We start from the raw sequence: 20,998 nt of genomic DNA on the forward strand, positions 1-20,998 counted from the left end.
TGATTTGTCCTCATAAAAAAAACTTTTTTCATGTACAAGTGAAATTTAAAAATACTGAAAATGAAGCATGACTATAACATTTGAGGTGCTTCTCCAAAGAATTTTGTCTTTCTATAGCAAACATCTGAGTGGGGTTATGTCAGAAAGAAACGACAGAATGACTTTACATTGTTTTCTTAAAATACTCCACAGTGAACTCACTCTATCCTGCAGAACATTGCTGCTTCTTTATCTGCATGTCTTCTACATGGATCATCAACTGGTGAGGACTTTGTACCTGGACATGTAGTTTAGCTTCAGATATGTTTTCTATCATTACATGGATCTGTGTTTTCATCACATCTTGTTTATAGCCATCAAATACGTATCTAACACCCTTTTGTTGGGCTCTGATGTTCATATGGATCAGATGAAGATGGCGTCCAAATCATCTTTTAATTTGTGTTGTAAGGTGTCCTCGGTGCCTTGAAAGGCACCTATAAATAGAATATAGTATCATTTATTATCAATATAAATTTCAAGTGCTAAATCCGCCACCATTGTTACTGTAAACTGCATCACGTCCCTCTCCTCTGGCTTTGTCTTCAACACACACCTGCAATCACCTGTTGCATCACTCTATGTGTATGTGCATAAGTGCATGCTTATGGAAATCTAACACTTATAATATATATTAACAGTTAACAATTAATTCAAATGTTTATTATTGGCATGAAAATTATCTTCATGGTACAATGGAGGTTTCAGGTCACTGCTCATACACAGAAAATAAAGACATGAACACATGCATACATATGTGGAAGGTGTATAAATGCACATGCAAGAAAAGTGCAGGAAAGGCTCGCAGGGTGGTTTCCAGGGAAACAGGTAGGTGATGGTAGGTACAGTAATAGGGTCCTGATGGCACAGTGACAGCACATAGATGAAAGGCAGCCTTTCTAATAACTCACCAAGAAGTGAGAGCCATGCAGTGAGGAAGTAGATCTGAGAGTAAGTGAATGTAAAACTATATGAAAAAAAAGAAAAGTTCTTTTCTCTTTCTCCTCCTTCTTTCTTTCTTTCTTGCACTGATAGTAGCAACAAGACTCACCTCAAACTTCACACTGTTCAGTATCATTTTTGGATCTGAAGCTTACATTTATCATGAACCACACACACACACACACACACACACACACACACACACACACACACACACTCACTCTCTCACACACACACAAACACACACACACACACACACACACACACACACACACACACACACTCATACACATGGATACTCATTATCGCATGCTTCAAACTCCAAGAATCCATACAAATAGGCCAAATTTTCTGCCTGGATAATGATATATTTAACGACCTCTCTTTCCCTGTCTCCCTTCTCCTCTCTGTCCATCACATGCATTGACTCTACACACATATGTACACGGCCTCTCTCTCCCATACACACAGGCAAACATGAGGTATCTACAGGGAAAGCAATGAATTTTATAGTTGTAACTTTTATCTTTACCAAACTGTCCCAGCTGAGTTTGTTTCCTCAAAGACATAACAGATGTGTTTACTCATTCCCGCCCTTGTGTGTGTGTGCGCATATAAATGCATTTGCACAAGTATACACATATGTGTCTCTGCATGAATGAATCTGGATGCATGTGTGTGTGTGTGTCTGTGTGTGTGTGTGTGTGTGTGTGCGTGTGTGTGTGTGTGTGTGTATGTGTGTGTGTGTGTGTGTGTGAGTGATGCATCATAGATTGTCCACTTCTGTTTGTGTGGCAGCTACAGTAAAGGATTGAGGGCTACAGAAGAAAAGCCAACTGATTATTCGGCTGTCGCTGACAGTGAATCAATATAATCAAACACACACACACACACACACAAACACACACACACACACACTAATCCCCTCCTGCTATAAACAACATAAACACATGCATATCAGATGCATGATGCATGAATGCACTTTATAACTACATCACTCTGTCCATACAACACCCCCACTTTGCTGGGACCTTCTCAATTACTGCATACACACACACACACACACATACACACACACACACACACACACACACACACACATTCACACACACACACACACACAGAGTGTGCGCTCAGGGCCTCCTGAGGGTGCTGGTGGGCATGGCTGATTGACCCTGCCTCACCAATCTGCCCAGCTCTCTGCCAGAAAATCAACCAATTAAAAGATGCAGGCGCCACAGCGGCACTGGGGGGAAAAAAATGCTGGAATTGTGGGTAACGGCAGCTGCGATGTTGAATTGGGAAGCAGCTGTGAGAAGCTGACCTGACAAGACAGGACAGCCGAGCCTTCTCTCTCTAGATTCTAAATAAAATAGCTTTGGTTGTTGGTTGTGCGTATAACATGTTCTTTATGTATTTTATATGTTTTACTTATAATTGTAATTGTTAATCACACTCTGTGATTTTATGTGGGATGGCTTAACTACGGAGAAAAACGCACAAGCACATGTTTAAAATTGCCCAATAGACAGGCATTGTCCTGTTAAGTGAGAGTCACACTATTTATTTAAACTGCACCTGGGTAGAGGACCACAGACATGCATATATATATATATATATATATATACACATATACATATATATATATATATATATATATGGGGAGCAAATAATTCTAGCAGACATTAGATAAAACTGAAGAAGTCCTGCATCTAAATATTCTTCTTCTTTTTTTTAATGAATTGAAAAACCATATAGTGTATGAAATGCCAGTTCACCTCTGGGAAATTGATAAATTATCTGACAAACATTTCAAAACCCAACAATATTCAATTTACAGTTACATAAAACATCGAAAATTCATCTCATGAAACTCATCTGAGAGGCTGAAGCCGTGAACGTATTTGTGTGGGAACGTTTGCATCGACCACTTGATTCATCAACTAATCATTTCAATCATCAAAAACAGCCTAAAAAGCTCAGCAGCTCCTCAGAGTACAGTGAAAACCCAACTCTTTGCAGCAGCTCAAAGCTGTGACTGATATACGAGCACCTGGAATGTCTGCAGACTAATCTATTTGAAGAAGAGCCTACAGCTGCTTTTGCAGTAAAAACTAACTGCGAGTGCCACAGCATCCCGTCACAACAATGAACACCTGCACGAGAATCAGGAGTTTAGAAGCCTGACTCCTACTTACATATGTTGGGAGAACTCAGGCGCCTCATCGTTGACATTAGCCATCCGGATCCGTACTGTAGTCGTCCCGGTGCGAGGGACCTCCCCCTTGTCGATGGCCATCACAACAAACTCGTACAGGTGGTTGGGCCTCTCGTAGTCCAGAGGCCCTGCAGGGAAAATGGTCCCATGAGGGGAAATAGTGAAGTCCTGGCTCAGGGTGTAGTAGGTCAACTCTGCATTCTCCTCTGAGTCACAGTCGTTGGCCGACACTGAAGATGAGAACATAGAAATAGTAAAGAGAAAGAAAGAAGTTAGAGGCACTGAGCAAACGCAACACTGGGCCCCCATTGATCGCAGTATTTCCCTTTATCCATGGAGTATGTAGTACACAGTGACACCCACTGTGAAAGCATGGATGTTTTAATGGATCATGGTCAACTGATGGAATATGGTTGACATGAGCACGGGTATTATTCAGTCTCAAAACACTAAAAATACCATTAATGTTAACACTTTGGTCCAGCCTCCACAGGATGGAGGTCAAAAGTGTCATGTTAAGCCCGAGCCATACTTAGCAAACTTTATCAACCAACAAATGTGCAATGACTTATTTCTTGTAGTGTAATCAGACGGGAAACTTCGGTACATTACAAGTGCATCAGAAATATATGAAATTGTAAGGGATGTTTGCAATAGAGCATAAGACTCTAATCAGAATTAATTAAAGTCAAAGTGAGAGTTTTTTTCCAAAGTTGAGGTTTGTTGTTGGAGCAGGATCTACTGGATCTCCGAAACAGATTCCTCAATTATAAGTGTACAAAAACAGGTAAATGATAAACACACAGTGCCGCATTATGACACAAGTTTACAAGTGAAATACCACAGCAGCTTGTATACCTGTGCCAACTTCCCCAAAAACACAATGAGCAATAAAAGGAGGCAAGGTCTAATGTCCACGGTCAAGTGTTGTGCATTCATTGAATTATCCTGTAAAAGCACTCACACTCACAGAATACTGCATTACTACGCTCTATTGTTCACCTACTTCAGAAAAATGAAATGACATTAGGCATTATCAGAAAAAAAGAAAAGCAACGTACTTTTAATGCCGGTACAGTTCACTGATTTAAGTCATTGTAGAGAAAATAGTGGCTCAATAGTGGAATCAGACAAGAAAAGTACAATCTATTCTCTTATTAATGTAGAGTCAAGTTTTGTTCTTGATTCTTGATCAGAAGAGCTCAACTTGCGCTAAGGATAACTATTCACTTCTCATTCTAAGTCACCAGTGTGACAAGTGGAGACTGAAAAGAAAGTGATGCTCCTGCGGCTTAAGTGTTCGGTTTTATGCACCTACAAGGGGGGGGTGGGTGTTATTTGCACAGCGTGCATTGAAGGGACTGTCATTTTGCAACATTTCTGTTTCTACATCACACATTGGGAATCCATGGAGCCAGTACTCGCTCAGCCACAAATTGATTGCCTTGCTAAAACAGTAAAGACCACCGGGGATTTGAATAAGCATATTTTCTGCTAACAAGAACATTTCACCATCAAACTCTCAATTCTCCAATTCACCTTACATTGCATTTGGCTCATGTGCCCCTTTATACACACACACACACACACACACACACACACACACACACACACAGATACACACACAAACACAAACACACATGCATATGAATCAATACATGCACTGACACGTACACACATAAACACGTCAGTGTTTGTTTCAGCTAACGAACTGTACTTCGTTATTGCCATGAGGCCTTTGGGGAAACTAACACATTTCAAATTAGTAGTTTTAACAAAATGTCAGCAAAACAAAACTATCCCAGTTAATTAAAGGAAGATTTAGAGTCCAATTTTATTTTAGAATATAATTAATTAACTCGTTGTGTGAACAGTTTAAAATGTTTAAAATGTTTGTGGACTGTGAAGTTCACTCTTTCAACTCAATCAAACTCAACTAAAATGAATTACATTTTCAAAAATCTTCTTTTTAATCGTTCCACAAAGTCCCACATTTCAAATGTAAAATATGTCATAGTCTTATTGCATCACAACGTTGAACTCAAACAGAAAAGAGCATCCCATTGTTATTTGTAGGAAGATGAACAAATCAAAACATGAAGATGCTTTCACATTTAACATATAAACTGCTTTGGCCACCGGCGCCTTTGCGCATTTGGTTAAGTCCGTTTGTACAGTTGCCTGAGAGATCAACGCATCACAACTTAAGAAACGTGCAGATAGACAAAACACAAGCAAATTCAGAAACGTGCAGCAAGTAGCACAGACAATAATGGAACTGTTTCAAGGGGACACATAAAAGTGATGAGCCTGGCCTGGATGCACTGAATTGTGTTTTGTCTATTTGCATGTTTTCTTAAGTTGCAGTGCGTTGAGCTCTGAGGACCACCGTACATTTGGGCTGGTATAAAAAAATGAAGGTCCACAAAACTGTCAAAGAATGAGTTACCTTAACTTTATTAGTCTATATGACTTCATGCTAACAGCTCTTGGCTCATTTGTAAAAAGCCAGAGTGAATGTGAAATGGAGCAAAACTAAAAACAATCAATGTAACCACAGCACACCTCAGTGAGCAGCACCCAGAGTCAGAGAAAGCTACGCACATCGACACCGCTGGCTTCTTCTGGTATAAACCATCACTCCATAGCCTGGCTGGTGTGCAGCTTCCTCACATTACACAATTTCTTAAGTTCATATTCCTGCATACACGTTCTTGACAAAAATGGTTACTCGCTATCTATCTCACACCTCACTGGCTGACTTACAACAAATCTGTGTTAAAATCTGCTTAAAAATCAGAAAAGAAAAAAATGCTTGAATGGCAAAAAAAAGTGAGTAGAGTAGATGTCAGAGTGAGTGTGAAAGTACATTCACAAAAATATGTTATTAAGAACAAAGATTTTTTTCGGCTGCTTGAAGATAAGCTGGACATGAGAAAAAAAAAACATGTTAATGTCTTGTCAACACTGTGAACAGGATGGATGTTTAGTCATTAAATTACCATAAACATTGGTTTACAGCTGCAAAAACAAAACCTCTCGGTATGTATTATGTCATATTGCCTTCTTTTTTAGCAGGGAACAAACTGTTATAAACAATTAAAAACTCCATCAAATTCCATTTTTTTTTTATATTACTCACTATGGTGTTTGTATTTTCTGGTATTTAGAATTATGTCGGCCTTGCAAGTTGGATAAAGTGAATTTATGTGTGTTTACGCTGCACTACAGTGCACTGCTTACAAGGACTGACATCTTTCTGAATTGCAGCTGAAACGCAGCTGTTTTACTGCTGCAAAGTGATCAACAGCCTCTCATCCAGTGACGATGGGTAGAAAATGAACTGCAGAACTACTGACTGCCCGGACTCCGATTCCGTGCCGTGGTCAAACACATGTCACATATGAGTCAATATTTAATTTACAAAGTACAGATTTGTACTCTTCAGAGCACTGTTTGAGCATTTATTTATCAGTAGGTCTCTCGTTAATCTTGAATCAGCATTGTGGTGCTGGCATCACCACATTTTGGGGAGGGGGGGGGTGTATTTCTGGCTGCATCGTCCATGTCTTTCAAGCATATAATGATTTTGTACTGATGATGGAAGCTGCAGGGGCTTCAGATCTCTATGGAAAGCGAGATAATTGGCTTGCTTGGTACTCTGCAGTTTTTTTTTTCAGCTTGGCAAAGTACGCATTTGTCCACTCTCATGATAGAGCTGATTATGGGATTACGAGCACATGATTTAGCAAAACGATGCTGGATACCTATTTCTCCCTGCTCATTTAATTTATTACTGTTCCTTTTAACCTGTGCAAGTGAGGGGGAAAAAAACATCGTTATTTCAGGAGGTTGGGCTGTTCAGTTTTAGGTGCTCTCAGAACTGGATCCAGTGGAATTAACGGCATTTACTGTATCATGCATTTAAGGTCCCATATAGTATAAAGTGATCCATGTCTTCTTTGATTATAAAGCAGGTCTAGGTTCTATATTAATACTGTGAATGTATCAAAGCGCTCAGTCCACAGAGAAACGCACACAGCCTGTATTCAGACACTGAGCCTTAAAATGAGCTGTCAGGACTTCTGTAACTTTGTGATGTCACAATAGAGCAGTCACCACTCTCAGCCATACCCCAAGCCCCGCCCACCCGGAAACCACCATGTGGAGGAGATGTAAAACACATTGAGGTGTTTGGTTCTTAAAACCACAAAAATATCTTCTTACGAATCTGCGCTTCAAATAAAACACAGGAGAAGTGTTGATGATAATTTCTGAAATTTAATGAGAAAAACCGGCACATTTTTGGCAGTTTGGCATTTTGTCTGAGCTATTTTTCTCTCACTAAAATTAAAAATGAATTTCCCATGTTCAAATTTGAAAATTGGAAACTGTAAAGTTTTTCAGATACAGATACTGTTTGCACAAAAAGAGCTCCTTAAATAGATTTTAATATGACTCTCAGTATGGACAACCCTCTCCCCACTCAAACGAACAAACAGTATGAGCACATGGGTAGGCACGCACACACACACACACACACACACACGCAGCAGCGCAGCGGGGGGAAACTTCTCGCCTCCCTTGGTGCACCTGTTGATGGCGGCAAGCTGAGCACCTGCTGCGCCGCCTTCATCACACACCTCACTCCCTCATTCACTCATTTACTTCCTCCCTCATTCGCTAACTCTCTCACTCACTCACTAGGATTTACCAGCATTTTTATTTAGTTTTGGTGTTCCAGTGATGATTAAGCAAACACACACAGAGTCAAACAATCCTTTGTCATTTACGACAACATAAAAAACATCACCACTGTCATTGTGAGCATATTAGCATGCTGACGTTCATGTAGCTCAAAGCACCACTGAGTCTGAGTACAGCCTCAGAGCCACAGCTGTGGTTGTAGAGTCTTAGTCTAGTTAGAAAACATGCTACAACATAGCCCGGCACATCTTTGGAATATCAGATGAACAATCTTTATGCATCTGCAGTAACCTTCTCGTATCACAGTCTGCTATCGCTCCCCATGTTCGCTTTCCCGCAGAAACAAGCGCGGACACCTGCGTTAGTATGCCAGCACGGTGTGTGCATACACAAACTCGGGCAATATGTTTTTACTCTTCAGGCGTTCACCTGTTTCTGTACATCTTTAACAGTGACAGCACATTCAGTAGAGCCTCTGCATGTTTCCCCGGTGGCCCAGTGACCGGTGTCATAGTGTGTGTACTGAGGCAGCGCTCTGTGCCGTGACAAAACAAGTCATCCTTAACAGGTGAATGTGTTTAGAGCATTTAATAATATTGTAATTACCAGTAACATGATGATTATTTTTCTCAGGTCTTTTATATCTCTATATATTCAATGTTGCACTGGATCAGATAAACCAAATTCTACCGTCGATCTGTTTGCTTTGTTTGGTTGTATTTCTCTAATACTGGGCTGAAAAGTGTTTGTCCTGAATGGATTTACTGTGCACAACCCTCTCTTGATGTAGTATTCATCATGTTGTGCCCCATAGCTTTTCACTGTGTGCTTGTTTTGAGTGCTCACTGCTAATTGCTCCAGTTGGCACAGATTTTTTTTTCAGTACTAAATTAATATATGACGTGTCTTTTTCGCATAGTACAGTACTGTAGAGTATTGTGACATGCTCGACCACAAAACACTCATCTCCTCTCTCTCTTTCAAGTACAATATTGGCAAAAGCATTCCCATGAGGAACGACTGAGTACAAAACGAAGGAAAAAAAACATCATTATCAACATATCTCTTTTCCGCACTGTGTGCTGATCTGCCGTGTGTGGCCTTGTTAAAGCACTTGGTTATTTAAAGTACAATATATGTATGCAAATCAGAGTCTGATATTTTATTTATATTTGGCCGACTTATTTATTATTTTCTCTCACATTTCTAGAAAATCAAGCCACCACTTTGGGAAACTGCACCCTTCATGAGATCACAAGTCACAACCATGGCGAGAGAGAAAGACAAGGGAGACAACAGGGCAAATGAATAAATAGATAAAACACTCACCTATTTCTATGTCCAGCAAGTGTTTGCAATTTTTGTGCCATAGAACATGAATACAAAAAGTTTCCGAACAAAAACAAATAAAACGTCTGAAATGAATTCAGACGTTTACGATGCCAGCGGACACTCTGTGTTCGCTTGCTGCAGTTTGGAATGACATTTTAAAACTACACACACTAGCAACGACAAATGACAAATTCCCACTTGGCAGCAACCAGAGAGGAAATAATACTAAGCAACTCACTTCTTTAATTAAAGAGCAACAAAAATTAATGGGTTGATCCGTGTGTCTTGTTACTCAAGCATTTCATGTCAGTTTATTAGCGCTCTGCTAATGATGAGTTCTGTCAGTATGGCCCGCTGTAAAAAAAGTGTTTGCTTTCTCTGTGTTTTAGATGAGATAAAAAAAAAATCTATTTAGATCAAAATACAGTTCATGTTTCAACAAGATTGATTGAAACTCTACAAATGTGTTTCAGATATTTCTTTAGATTTGAGCGACCTTGTGTTCAGTTTTACTCAACTGATGCCTACCATACACTACAAGACTTTCAAAAGACTTGAAGTCTGACACCATCTCACATCTAAAGACAGTGTGTCATAAGTCACAGGGTTTTTAGTCTCTATCTATAAGATCTTGTAAAGACTGGATATCTTGCAGGGTCACTATTTGCAAGACTAGATTCCTTTGAGAATATTTCCCATCATGCTCCTGGTGGGAATTTACATGAAGAAAAACTATTTTTTCCAGACCTTTTTACTCTTTCAAATTCTACATTATTATTATTATTATTATTATTATTATTACATGAAGTTAGTAACTCAACACTATAATTGTAATGATGTGTACCTGAAATGTCTCTTTGGACTTTGAGCTCATGACTTCCTGTTTTATTTTGAAATGATCCCAGTTACACTCATCTCCCTTATGTATTTAATGCTGGTCTTACACCAAACAAGTCACACTGTTCCGCCTCCACGCTCACCATCAGCTCAGTTTGCTGTTTCCTGTTTGGTGCTGGAGAAGTCGACAGTGTTCACGTCATTGAACGTCACTTTTGTATGAGCCAAGACTAAAAACTTACGATAAGATTAAAGATGTTTGATTTAACAGCAAGACGAATAAAAGACAGTGAAATTGCTTGAAAGGTCGTTTGATGTTGGGCCGGCATTAGTGTGACACCATACATATATGTGTAAATTGTAAACTGTGTGTAAGTTACAAATTTTTCCCCATTGCAACAGCCTATTTTAATAGTGGCGATAATGATAAACAATATGTGTTGATCACAACACATATGAGCAATAACACAGCACAAAAACAACAAAGCTTTGTAACTTGAATCCAACCCAAACTTTTCTGCCCGCAGCCTATAAGCTAATGAACACTTCCCGTGAGGTGTCATGACTGCAGTCATCAATAATTTACATACTGCGTGTGGTGCTTTATTTCCCTACATTTTGTTCTTGTCAATATTCGTTTGCAGTGTTGTTCCATTTTTAGCCTCCAATAAATAAACCTGTTTATTAAACTTTGAGCATTACTGTGTTTTGATCTGTAAATAGCGTGATCCCGAGGTGCTTTTACAGTGGAGATATTGTTTTATTAGTCATGCAATTTGCACCAATAATTACACTTTTTAAGACATCTAATCAATCAATCACATTAATTTAAAATTCGAGAATGTGGCTCCAGAGTTTATGCAGATTGCACACAGGGACTGAGCAGTGTGAAATGCTTTGCTATCAGTTTTGCTTTAGTCTGTCAGAGCCTTAAAAAAGACCGGGCTCCTCAGTCTCACTCTGGCAGATCAAATAGTGATAAGTCGTACCCACACCGGTTACCATTACTATTTCCTCTGAGGCTTAATGGAACTTAAGATCCCTGTGTGGAAACTGGGTCGTTACAGGGAAGGAGAGGCCAGAGCAGCTACACTGATGGAAGTGCTGGTAATCTCACAGCTGCCGGTGCTGACAAGTACCCACTCAGTTTCCTGACCAGTCAAAACACATGAATGTTAAAAAAGTTAGGCCGCTTTTACTTTGTTCGTATAGCCTCTGCAGTGGGGCTTCTCCAACATTTACATACCACAGACACCACACAGGCACACATTAGCCCAGCGAGCTGCGCCTGGTTTTTAGATTTACCCCCCCTCCATTAACATTCTGATTGATGTGTTCTGTATTATCTTTTTCACGTGTGTGTTTTCAAGACATAATCTTAAATAGACCACTGTAACATTTTCACACATTGCATGAGAATTTTTTGCATTGTAAAATAACGCAAAAGGGGCATCCTTCAGTTTATTCATGTTTGAGAACACGAAAGCTAAAGAAAACAGCAAAGCGCATCTTCACTTCCCTACCACACGTAGGGTCGGGCGATTCAGCCAAAAGATCATATGACAATCTACTTGGGTAGAATCGCAATCCACGATCTGAATCCACAATCTACATCCTGTTTCTGATTTTATTATGAAGTCCTGGCTGCAAGTTGTGATTTGTATCTTTCCGCCGCTGTAGCGCTTCTCTCAGATCACTATTCAGAGTTCAAAGTACCTTTATTGTCGCTTACAGGAACAATGATTTGCAGCCAGGCTATACAAAAAACGCACACACAAAGACATCAACAGACAGTGTTGTGTAAAGTCAAGCAGGCAGTCTGTGCAAATAAACGATCTCTAGACAACAATAAAATACTATCTGCCATTTAAAAAACTGAATAGCAGCGGAAAGAAAAGGAAACTTGTATCTCTTGATGGGAAAACCTAAACCGACGACCTGAGGGTAACAGTTCAAGCTCTGTCTGAAGAGGGTGATCTTGGCACTCCCTGAAATCTTACTGGCCGCTTTTGATGAGGCTACCGTTGATGCAGAGTTGTAGATAGGACACAAAGTGAGTCTTTGGAGATACTGTGGATGTGGATGTCTCACCTTGCAGCAGGGAGGTCGCTGTCGTCACAGTCTCCGGCACGCCGTCCTTGCTGTAAATGGACTGGAGGAACTCTGGGACGCAGTCGTTTTCATCGACGATAACAACTCGAACCTGAGAGAGAGAGTTGAGGAAGAGAGAGAGCAGAGATTGAAAGACAGAAAGACACAAGGAGGACACAAGGCGTTGACACCGGTCGACATGGAGTCACCGTTCCATCCATGTATAATTCAGCTCGTCATTTTACAATATTCCTGTTTGAAAGTGCATTGGAAAAATGTGAATTTATGTCAACATACATCCACAGCATTTTACTAAACAGATAAGCTAAATAAAAATGATAAAAGAATAAAACCGACTGTAGAGTTTTTTGTATTGCTGATCATGTTTCAGTGATGCTGTTCAGGCAAATGCATGTGCTAAAACTGGCCAGGCAACCAAAAGAGGAAATTCTGGAGATTAAAAGTCACACTGGCTTGGTGTTATGAAAATTTTTAAATCTGGGATTACTACTTCAGGCACCATCCGGAATTGGTTTTCTTTGGGTCTGGAGTCGTTTTCATCTGCTAGTAACCCAAATTAACCCTATCCCTTACCAAAAGGAAGCCTCATCTCAGCCTCCTCCAAAGGCACGCCCTGACCCTGATCCCCCTTCGGTTTATTTACCCCTCCTCAGTGAGGGAGCTGCTGCAGAGTCTGCGCTGTGGTCCCTACAGAGGGTCAGCGGAGAATGCAATCTTGTGCAGTTCTCAGAAGCCCTGAGCTAACAAATGAGAGTGGATCAGCGTGCAAAGATGAATTTGTATGGTGCGAGCATGTAGGTGCGTACGTGCGTGAGACACTGTAATGCTGTTCGGTTCATTAGGGACATGAGGGGGAAACACAGCATCTTCCACCAGATGTTGACTGCCTGATTGCAGCATTCAGGAGGAATAAATACAGACAGGGGCTGCCAGGCGAGCCCATCTGACCCCAGACCCATGTCTTCAATTCCGAAAAAACAGTGGTATATACACAAACACTACAGATCACTTTCTGACACACACACACACACACACACACACACACACACACAGTGAGATGTGTGTAAATACCACTGGTATTAAGTCCTGGTAGGTAAGATGAAATTCTGTAATATCAGTTAATCCTTCAGCAAAGATCAGCTTCAAAGCAACGGACAACAAAATAAAATCTGACCATGTCAACTCCCTGAGGTGATTTGTGTGTGTTTGCCAGTGACTGTCAATCTTTGTTTGCTTGTATGTGTGTGTGAGTGTGTGAGCGAGCTTATGTGCCAGTATGACAAGAAATGGCGAGGGTTTCCTCAAGATATATGAACTTATGGTGTGTGTGTGAGTGTGTGTCTGTGTGTGTGTACAAGGCAGAGGAAAAGCGACACTGAATGAGAAGAGAGGGGAAGTCAGCCGTAATAAAGCAAGATGAGCTTAAACACACGCACGCTGACATGCGCGCGCACACACACTTGGGGCAGCTGCAGGCAGGTCTCAGGCTGGTTAGGTAACTAATGGTGCCGATGAGCTATCACTCCTGGAGGGAGAAACTTGGAAACTACCTGCAAATTAAAGTCATGCTCAGTGGCTCCAGTCCACACAAATACACCACCTCTCCTCACTGTTTTGACAGAGACAGATTTCTGAAAAGCAGAATAAAAATCAAATGCAAAAGACAAAAAAGGGGACAGCTACACAAAACGAAAGCAGGGGAATATTTTCCCACTACTAATGCGATGCCAAACTTTAATAAGAGAAACTGGGGAAAAAAAGAAAAATAGAACGCCTTAAATCATGAGGTGCTGGCTCACTGGATCAATATAGGCTGTTTAGAAAAAGGAAACAATTCTGATAGAAATTCTTTGATAAACAGATTCCTCTGGGTAAAATAAGCACTTGAAACTGTCAGTCGCTATTACAACATTTCAAGCAAGTGTCTCCAATCTCTCAAATCAAATCAAATGCATACAGCCCATTTGCTGTAAGAAAAAGTACATTGTGGCAGCGTCACAGGCATAGACTGTAAATAAAGATAGACGTAGCCTAGACCACAGGTTTCTGATGAGCAGTTTTGAAGCTCAGAGCTGGAGTCAGGCAGAGTGCCGGACTCCGCTCTTAATTCCTGGCTAATCCAAAAATGGGCAAAGAGGTGCGGAGCCGAGATTTCAGTGCATGCTGGTTTGTGGCAAACATACGCTCGCCCACCTGTCACTCAAAGAGGCCACGCCATTAATTACTGAGTCTCAGCCTGAGGATGAATCACCATGGCCATTCTGAAGCAGTTATTATATATAAAAAACAAAAAAACAAAGCTGACATTCCTTGAACTGTCCCATGAATAGTGGCGTATCTTATGTTTTTGGTTTATGTATGACCTGTGAACAAGTGGGAACACTCTTTGCCATAATGTGACTTTTTTGTATTGTATTTTGTTATAATTTCATATTTTCATATTTCATATTTTTTTACAAAGTAAGTTTGAACTACTTTTTCTTCAGTTAACCAAACTAAATCTCTGCCTATGGTAGCTTTGCTGTACTTCAGCTTCTTCCAGTGTAAAGTAACTGGTAGCTTGCTAAGCTATGCTTTCAAAGTACAGTAGCTTCCCCAACACTGGTGATAATAACTCTCATCCCTGAAATATTTTGATTTAGTTTTTGTCTCATTGTTAATCTAAATGAATTGAAACTAGTGCGAGCACAGGTATCCTTTGTGTGAGTGGAAAGAGGACCAGAGCCGACCTGAGCAATGTCTCTGACACTGCAGGGAACAAGTAACGTGTTGGTAGAAAGCCACCACCATCTAAACTAAGAATTTCTTGTAGTTGTGTTTTGTGTAGTCTTTGGAAACAGGATGGCTCACACTTAAAGCAGGGAATCTAAGTCACACTTCATCGATCCTTATCTTATCAAGCCCTAAATACCAAGGAGGTAGCTGCAGTGAAATAAGTGTCTTCATAGTTTATACAGTAGTGCAGCAGTGTTTAGCCATCATGAGCCTTTGCTCCGTTGATATATTCGCAAAGAAGGTCATATCAAAGGCATGAAATTACACTTCATAGGAATTTTAACTAGGGGGTTATATTACATTCATATGTGCTACTGCATACAGCACATGTACTGCACCTGTAAATACCAGCCACTAATTGGGCAAGTGAAACTGAGGACATGCCAAGGACAGCCAAGTCAGAGCTGACAAGTTAGCCTGTTGAATAAACATAGAGAAATAAAACTCAGGGAAGAGTTTGAAAAAAGAAATGGTTTACGTATCACTGTAGTTTGTTAAATAACCACTTAATTGGTGTGCCGTAAGTCCAGATGACTGTAACCCGACCACCCTCAGCTCGAATGCAGACGGAGGAAATTCCCGCATTCAAAACATAAATAGTTTTTAGGTTTTTATTTGTCCATCTGTGTTTATAAAAAAAAGAAAACACAACAATCAGCAACAATCTCTTAATGAACCATCTATTGAAATGAATGTACCAGCAGGCATTGTGGCATCTCATCCAGACACTCCAAAAGTGACTGACAGCAACAATGTGTATTTTATCCAGAGGAGAAGTGTTTTCTAAAATTCAGGAAGTCTAGTCTTGCAGTTATGAGCATGCAGTTTCTTTTTATTAACCTTCAACGTATAGAATACATTAAGGGGCTTGTGGTGGGGCATTAACCTGCTACTTTGCTGTCTCATACATTTTTTGTCCTTATATCAATAATCTTCTCCAGTATATTTCAATATTTAATATGGCACATTCAGTGATAACAGCATGTTTCATATCAGGTACACCCACATGCCCCATCTAGTAAGGAGTGTGTCTATCTAGATTTTATGTACTTTTACATTTTTAAAATGATTTTATGTAACTAAAACCATCAGCCCAAAGAACTATTATCTATGATTCGGGTGAACACATGAAAAGTATTATTTTTAGTAAAACAACATGGATGTAAATATTACGAATATTTTAACAGATGAGTGTGGATCATGCCTTACCAACACCATACACTATATCAATACACCACTTAGGCCTTGTTGCGGTCATTCAGCCCTCCATTATCCCCTCAACTGTTCCAGTGTGATGTAATGACTGGTACTGTAATTCTGTTCAGGAGGCAGCAAAAAGCAAGTATTGGTGCATTAAGGCACAGAGCATTTGTTAAAGGCTTATTCTGTCAACAAGATTAGCCTACTGAGCACTTAACACCCAGTAAGTTCTTTCACTGATTAAGATCACTTACAGCATTTTCACACAAAAACGTTTGAATTCAGAGTAGTACAAACTTCACTAATTTTTAATGCAAAACAATTTCTTTCAATTACTGCCTAATAATAAAAATTAAAATCATATATGGGTGCATCACAATCAGTACATTCAGTGTTCACACACGCACAACGTAGCTTCTATCTGATGGTGTTAAACTCAAGCAGCAACCTCCGGGGCTGAAAACAGTAGTGCCAAAAACTACAGTTCCTGTACTAACGATGCCAACAGGCGTGCATGCTTACCACAAGTATTACACCAGCATCAACTTAAATCTCTGTTCCACACACGCGTCACCTCTTTGTCCATTTTTGGATTATCCAAGAGTTGGGCGGAATCACACACTGCCAAGATGGCGACGTCTGAGCAGCTCACTCTGAGCTTCAAGCCCCCTGTTCAGAAAACTACTGGTGATGTCATGGAGGCTACATCCATCTTTATTTACAGTCTACAGTTAAACTGCCCAGACAGAGAGAATGAGGGGCAAGGGGTTGCAGTCTAAAAGGTGCTGGCTTTACTGATGGGACCACATGTGGAAGTTCAAAAAGCTTACTCTGGCTCCAGAGAGCCGGCATAGGTGCTGAGGAGGCCGGCTACCCAGGGTAGGCGTCTGAGCAGACAAGGGCACGTACCAATTCCAAGCCAATTCCTTTCTTTCTTTCTTTCATTCTTTCCATCCGTCATTTTCATCTCACTGTTGAATCGAGCACACCTCCTCAAGTTCCCCGACTTTTCTCTTTCTCCCTCTCTGTCTCCATACAGGCTCCTGGTGCTCTGCAGTCCACAGAGGCCCAAAGCAGAGCAGTTGAGGACAGATTGGTTCAGCAGGACATGTTTTAGCCCGAGGCCAGAGTAATGATGGAAACCAGACCAGATGCTTCGATGCCTGCAGCGGTCAGCCGCTGTTCTCTCTCACTTCCTGACAACATGAGGAAGTCATTGGGAATCCCAGAGCAGTCATTCCAGACAGACAAGTCTATTTGGGTTTGACTGAAGACAATGCTCATGCTTTTAGACTAAAATGAAAGACAGCGGTCCTTTAGGTTGAGAATTTTATGGCTCTCATACAATCAATTCAGAGTGAGGCAATCCGATAACAACAAACAAAAGAAAAAAAAAACAGGACAATCAAGAGGTGCTAAAACCAGACAATCATTTTAACTGCAGCATCCACAACTATTACCATCCATGCAGCAACTGTAAGTCAATAAAATTAAATCTACCAGCACTTCAGCAGCCTCAGTACATGTTCAGCTCAAGGATGTTTCAGAGTAGCCTGAGATTTTATGACTGTGTGTGGTTATTTTATTGTCTGCACATAATCAACACTGCTCACCACATTCAACAGCTTCTTCAGCCAACTGTCCCTGTGCTGGGTCAATAACGCTGCCCCAGGAGTAAGTGACAATAGCGCGAAGTATAGAAGACATGTCAAGTTGAGGACCTGTCAGATAATGTTTGTAGTACGATGTAAGATCGAGACAACCTTGTAATGTCAGAAATCTTTGAGTTTTGAAGACCATCCATTCGTTAAACTTGACAGTGGGAATGTGACTTGGAATTCACATCATGCACGCACTCACCTCTGCCGCGCTGCTCATGCTCTCCATGCCCTCGCTGGCTCGCACCAGCAGCAAGTAGCGATGCTGGTCGCTCTCATAGTCAATAGGGCGGGTCAGGCTGATTTCGCCGGTCTCTGCTGAGATGGAGAAGAGGCTGCTGGGATTGATGAGGAGGCTGTAGCTGATTGGTTTCTTCTGGAAGGACACGGCAGGTGTGACCAGGAAGCTGGAGAGGCATGGAGGGAAAGTCGACCATTGACTGACTGTGCAGTAGAGTTTGGTGAAGTATAGTATATGTATTCAGGGTTAAATAGATGTCTTCTTAACATGTTTGCATGTTGTGTAGAGAAGAATTATGTACAGCAGAAAGGCTTTATCACAAAGGGAAGTTAACCATAACCTGAACTGAAGAACCTGTCAGGCACAGGGGGAATTATATGGATATCGTTAACATTTGCACATAATGACTTTTAAATGAGAGAAAAAGCTGGGCTTTGAGGATCACTACACTACACAAATGTTGTTAAACTAGTAGAGTACTGCCAAACACTGTGCAAACAGATTATACAGACAAAATAAATGACAAGGCAGCGAAACACAAGCACTGAATATTCTGAATCAGATTCTCTGTATTTAGAAACTAAGTTGTGTAAATAGTGTTGCGCTAAACACATCATCCTGTATTATCAATAGCAGTATTGCCAAGCTATTGCCTTGCATGGCCCTGAGAGTAGACCTACCTGAACATGGGGTTCTCTACCACCTACTGAGTGTTGACTGACACTGGCGACAGGTTAAATTAAACGTTAAGCTACTGTAGTGGAAATGAGTGTACTCCATGTGTACTCCAGTATGTGCCAAATAGATGTAGATTAGAATGAAGTAGACTCAGAGAAGAAAGATGAGTACTTTTATGCAGTTGTGTGGAGCCAATAAGCTTTGGTTAGAATAGATTTGAGTATAGCTACATGGACTGGAGTTAAGAAGGACAGACTGAGGTATGTACAAACATATCTATATAGTGATATAGGTTAAGGCAAATTTAAAAGAACAGCGCATTATCCTGCATAGAGGTCATTCAATGTGCATAACAGAAATAAATTATAATAAATGAAAAAAGCATAAAAAGAAACGTATGAAAAGGTGCCATGTGTTATATATCTATAGAGCAGAGTAAAAAGAACTGAGCACAGAAAAGGTGAAAAGAGGGCTACATAAAACCTAGCACTCGCTCTTTATCATGATATGAAAAACATGTTTCCACTCCAATTACTGCATTATGCCATGGCAAATTTATGCAAGGTCTTATTCAAAGTAATCAGTCTGATGTTCATTGCAGTTAACTGTGTTCTCCTGTTGTGCATTACATTACAAAACACTGCACACACCTAAAGAAGAAAAAATGCAATAACTATTTTCCCTACCTTTAATTGGAATTAATACTTTGGAAAAGCAAACAAGCACATGAAAATAAAGAAACAATATACTCAAAAAAAAATCTCAGACCTGTGTGGAGCACCTCAAAGTGAAGTTGTGTCAAGCGTTTCTTTACAGTGTCCGACAGAGTTATACTGAGTACACTAAGGGTTTAGGGGCCTTAGAGCCATAAAACGTTGAGCAGAGTCGGTGCCTGTTATTTATTGGACGCGCTATCCAACCCTTACACAATTTCCATGATGAAATCAGTGTAAACAACAGACTGGAATATCCACTTTACTGGTTTGCCAAATGTGTCAGTCACACCGAGGAAGCAAGCTGGAGGGGGATAATGAGACCAATTCAAGGACACTAGTCAAAACCGCACCACTGTACTCAGACCTCAGTGTGTGTGTGTGTGTGTGTGTGTGTGTGTGTGTGTGTGTGTGTGTGTGTGTGTGTGTGTTTGTGTGAGTGCATGTGTAAGGAGACACAGGCCTACGCAGTATAATGTATGAAGGCGTGCAGGCATGTGACATGAATCTTTAAACACATATCACAGTGATGTACAATGATCTCATCTGAAGAGTGTAGAGACTGTTCATTACACCCGCTGCTGCATCCCTGATTCAACCTTTACAATGAAACATTGTGCAAGTGTGTGTGTAAGTCAATACTAGACAGCAGTGCGTTTACTCATGTGCTACATATAATAATACACAAGGCTAACTGTGTCATGCTTATAGTATTGAAATCCACTGTATTAAGCAGCCAAACATGAAGATGTGTTACCCAGAGAAAGACAGACATATTATGTGCGCACATCAAATATGGATTATGAATTCATCTTTTCCAAACACGTAAGCAAAGTGAGGGGAGATCAATCATGTCCGTGGCAGAAGAACAATACCTGAGAGAAATGTATTTGTGCACAGATGTGTGTGAGTGTGTGCAGTGTATAAACCACTTCAGGTGGATGTCTAGAGCAGAAATTCTGCCTGGGACCAGGCTTTCTTTTTTTTTTTCTGTTTGTGTGTGTGAACTCACGGCTGTCCTTCAGGGGTGTTTTCTGGTATGGCGATGGTGAAGGAAGCGTTTGTGAACTGTGGCGGTCGGGCTCCAGCCACCACGGAGACCACGGCGGGGGCGCTGCGGCTGCCCAGCCGATCGGCAGCCACCACCGTCAGCAGGTACTCCCTATCTCGCTGCAGCGGGAGGCCTGTGGTTCGGACCTGGCCGCTCTTCCTGTCTACCTCAAAACGACCGTCACCACCTGCAGATAAAAGCAATATGTTGGCTGATTGTAGTTTGATGAACCTTTTTCCTTTTATTTTCTTTTTTATTATTATTATTGGTGGAAAAAACATGATAAACAGAAAGTGACATAGAAGACACTGTGACAAGGAAACCAAAAAAACATAACAGACAGACAGCTGACATGACATAGTGTATATAAAACAAAATTTAAGGGTGTAGATTGATTTGGGTATGTTGTGGGTAGTGTCTGTGTATGCATACATCATATACAATAATAAAATTGATAATAATAATAATAATAATAAAAAGAAGAATTATATTCAT

At 40.6% G+C, this 20,998-nt stretch overlaps 1 protein-coding gene across 2 annotated transcripts in view; it reads right to left on the reverse strand.

Moving 5' to 3' along the window:
* LOC111672264 (neural-cadherin) overlaps positions 1 to 20,998 on the reverse strand; it is a 232,992-nt gene that overhangs the window by 208,898 nt on the left and 3,096 nt on the right. Inside the window, exons 2-5 of one of the 2 annotated variants that reach the window (XM_023429642.2) lie at positions 20,465 to 20,690; positions 18,023 to 18,227; positions 12,167 to 12,278; positions 3,180 to 3,429 (exon numbers count right to left, since the gene is read on the reverse strand). In XM_023429642.2, the coding sequence (XP_023285410.2) occupies positions 3,180 to 3,429; positions 12,167 to 12,278; positions 18,023 to 18,227; positions 20,465 to 20,690 (793 nt within the window). Of the gene's footprint in view, positions 1 to 3,179; positions 3,430 to 12,166; positions 12,279 to 18,022; positions 18,228 to 19,507; positions 19,629 to 20,464; positions 20,691 to 20,998 lie in introns of those variants that run through there. The other variant, XM_087180218.1, reaches the window with a different exon arrangement.

The sequence above is a fragment of the Seriola lalandi genome, unplaced genomic scaffold (assembly GCF_002814215.2).
Source record: "Seriola lalandi dorsalis isolate HSWRI2012SDOR001 ecotype SW California unplaced genomic scaffold, Sedor1 jcf7180002054898, whole genome shotgun sequence".
NCBI classification, from domain to species: domain Eukaryota; kingdom Metazoa; phylum Chordata; class Actinopteri; order Carangiformes; family Carangidae; genus Seriola; species Seriola lalandi.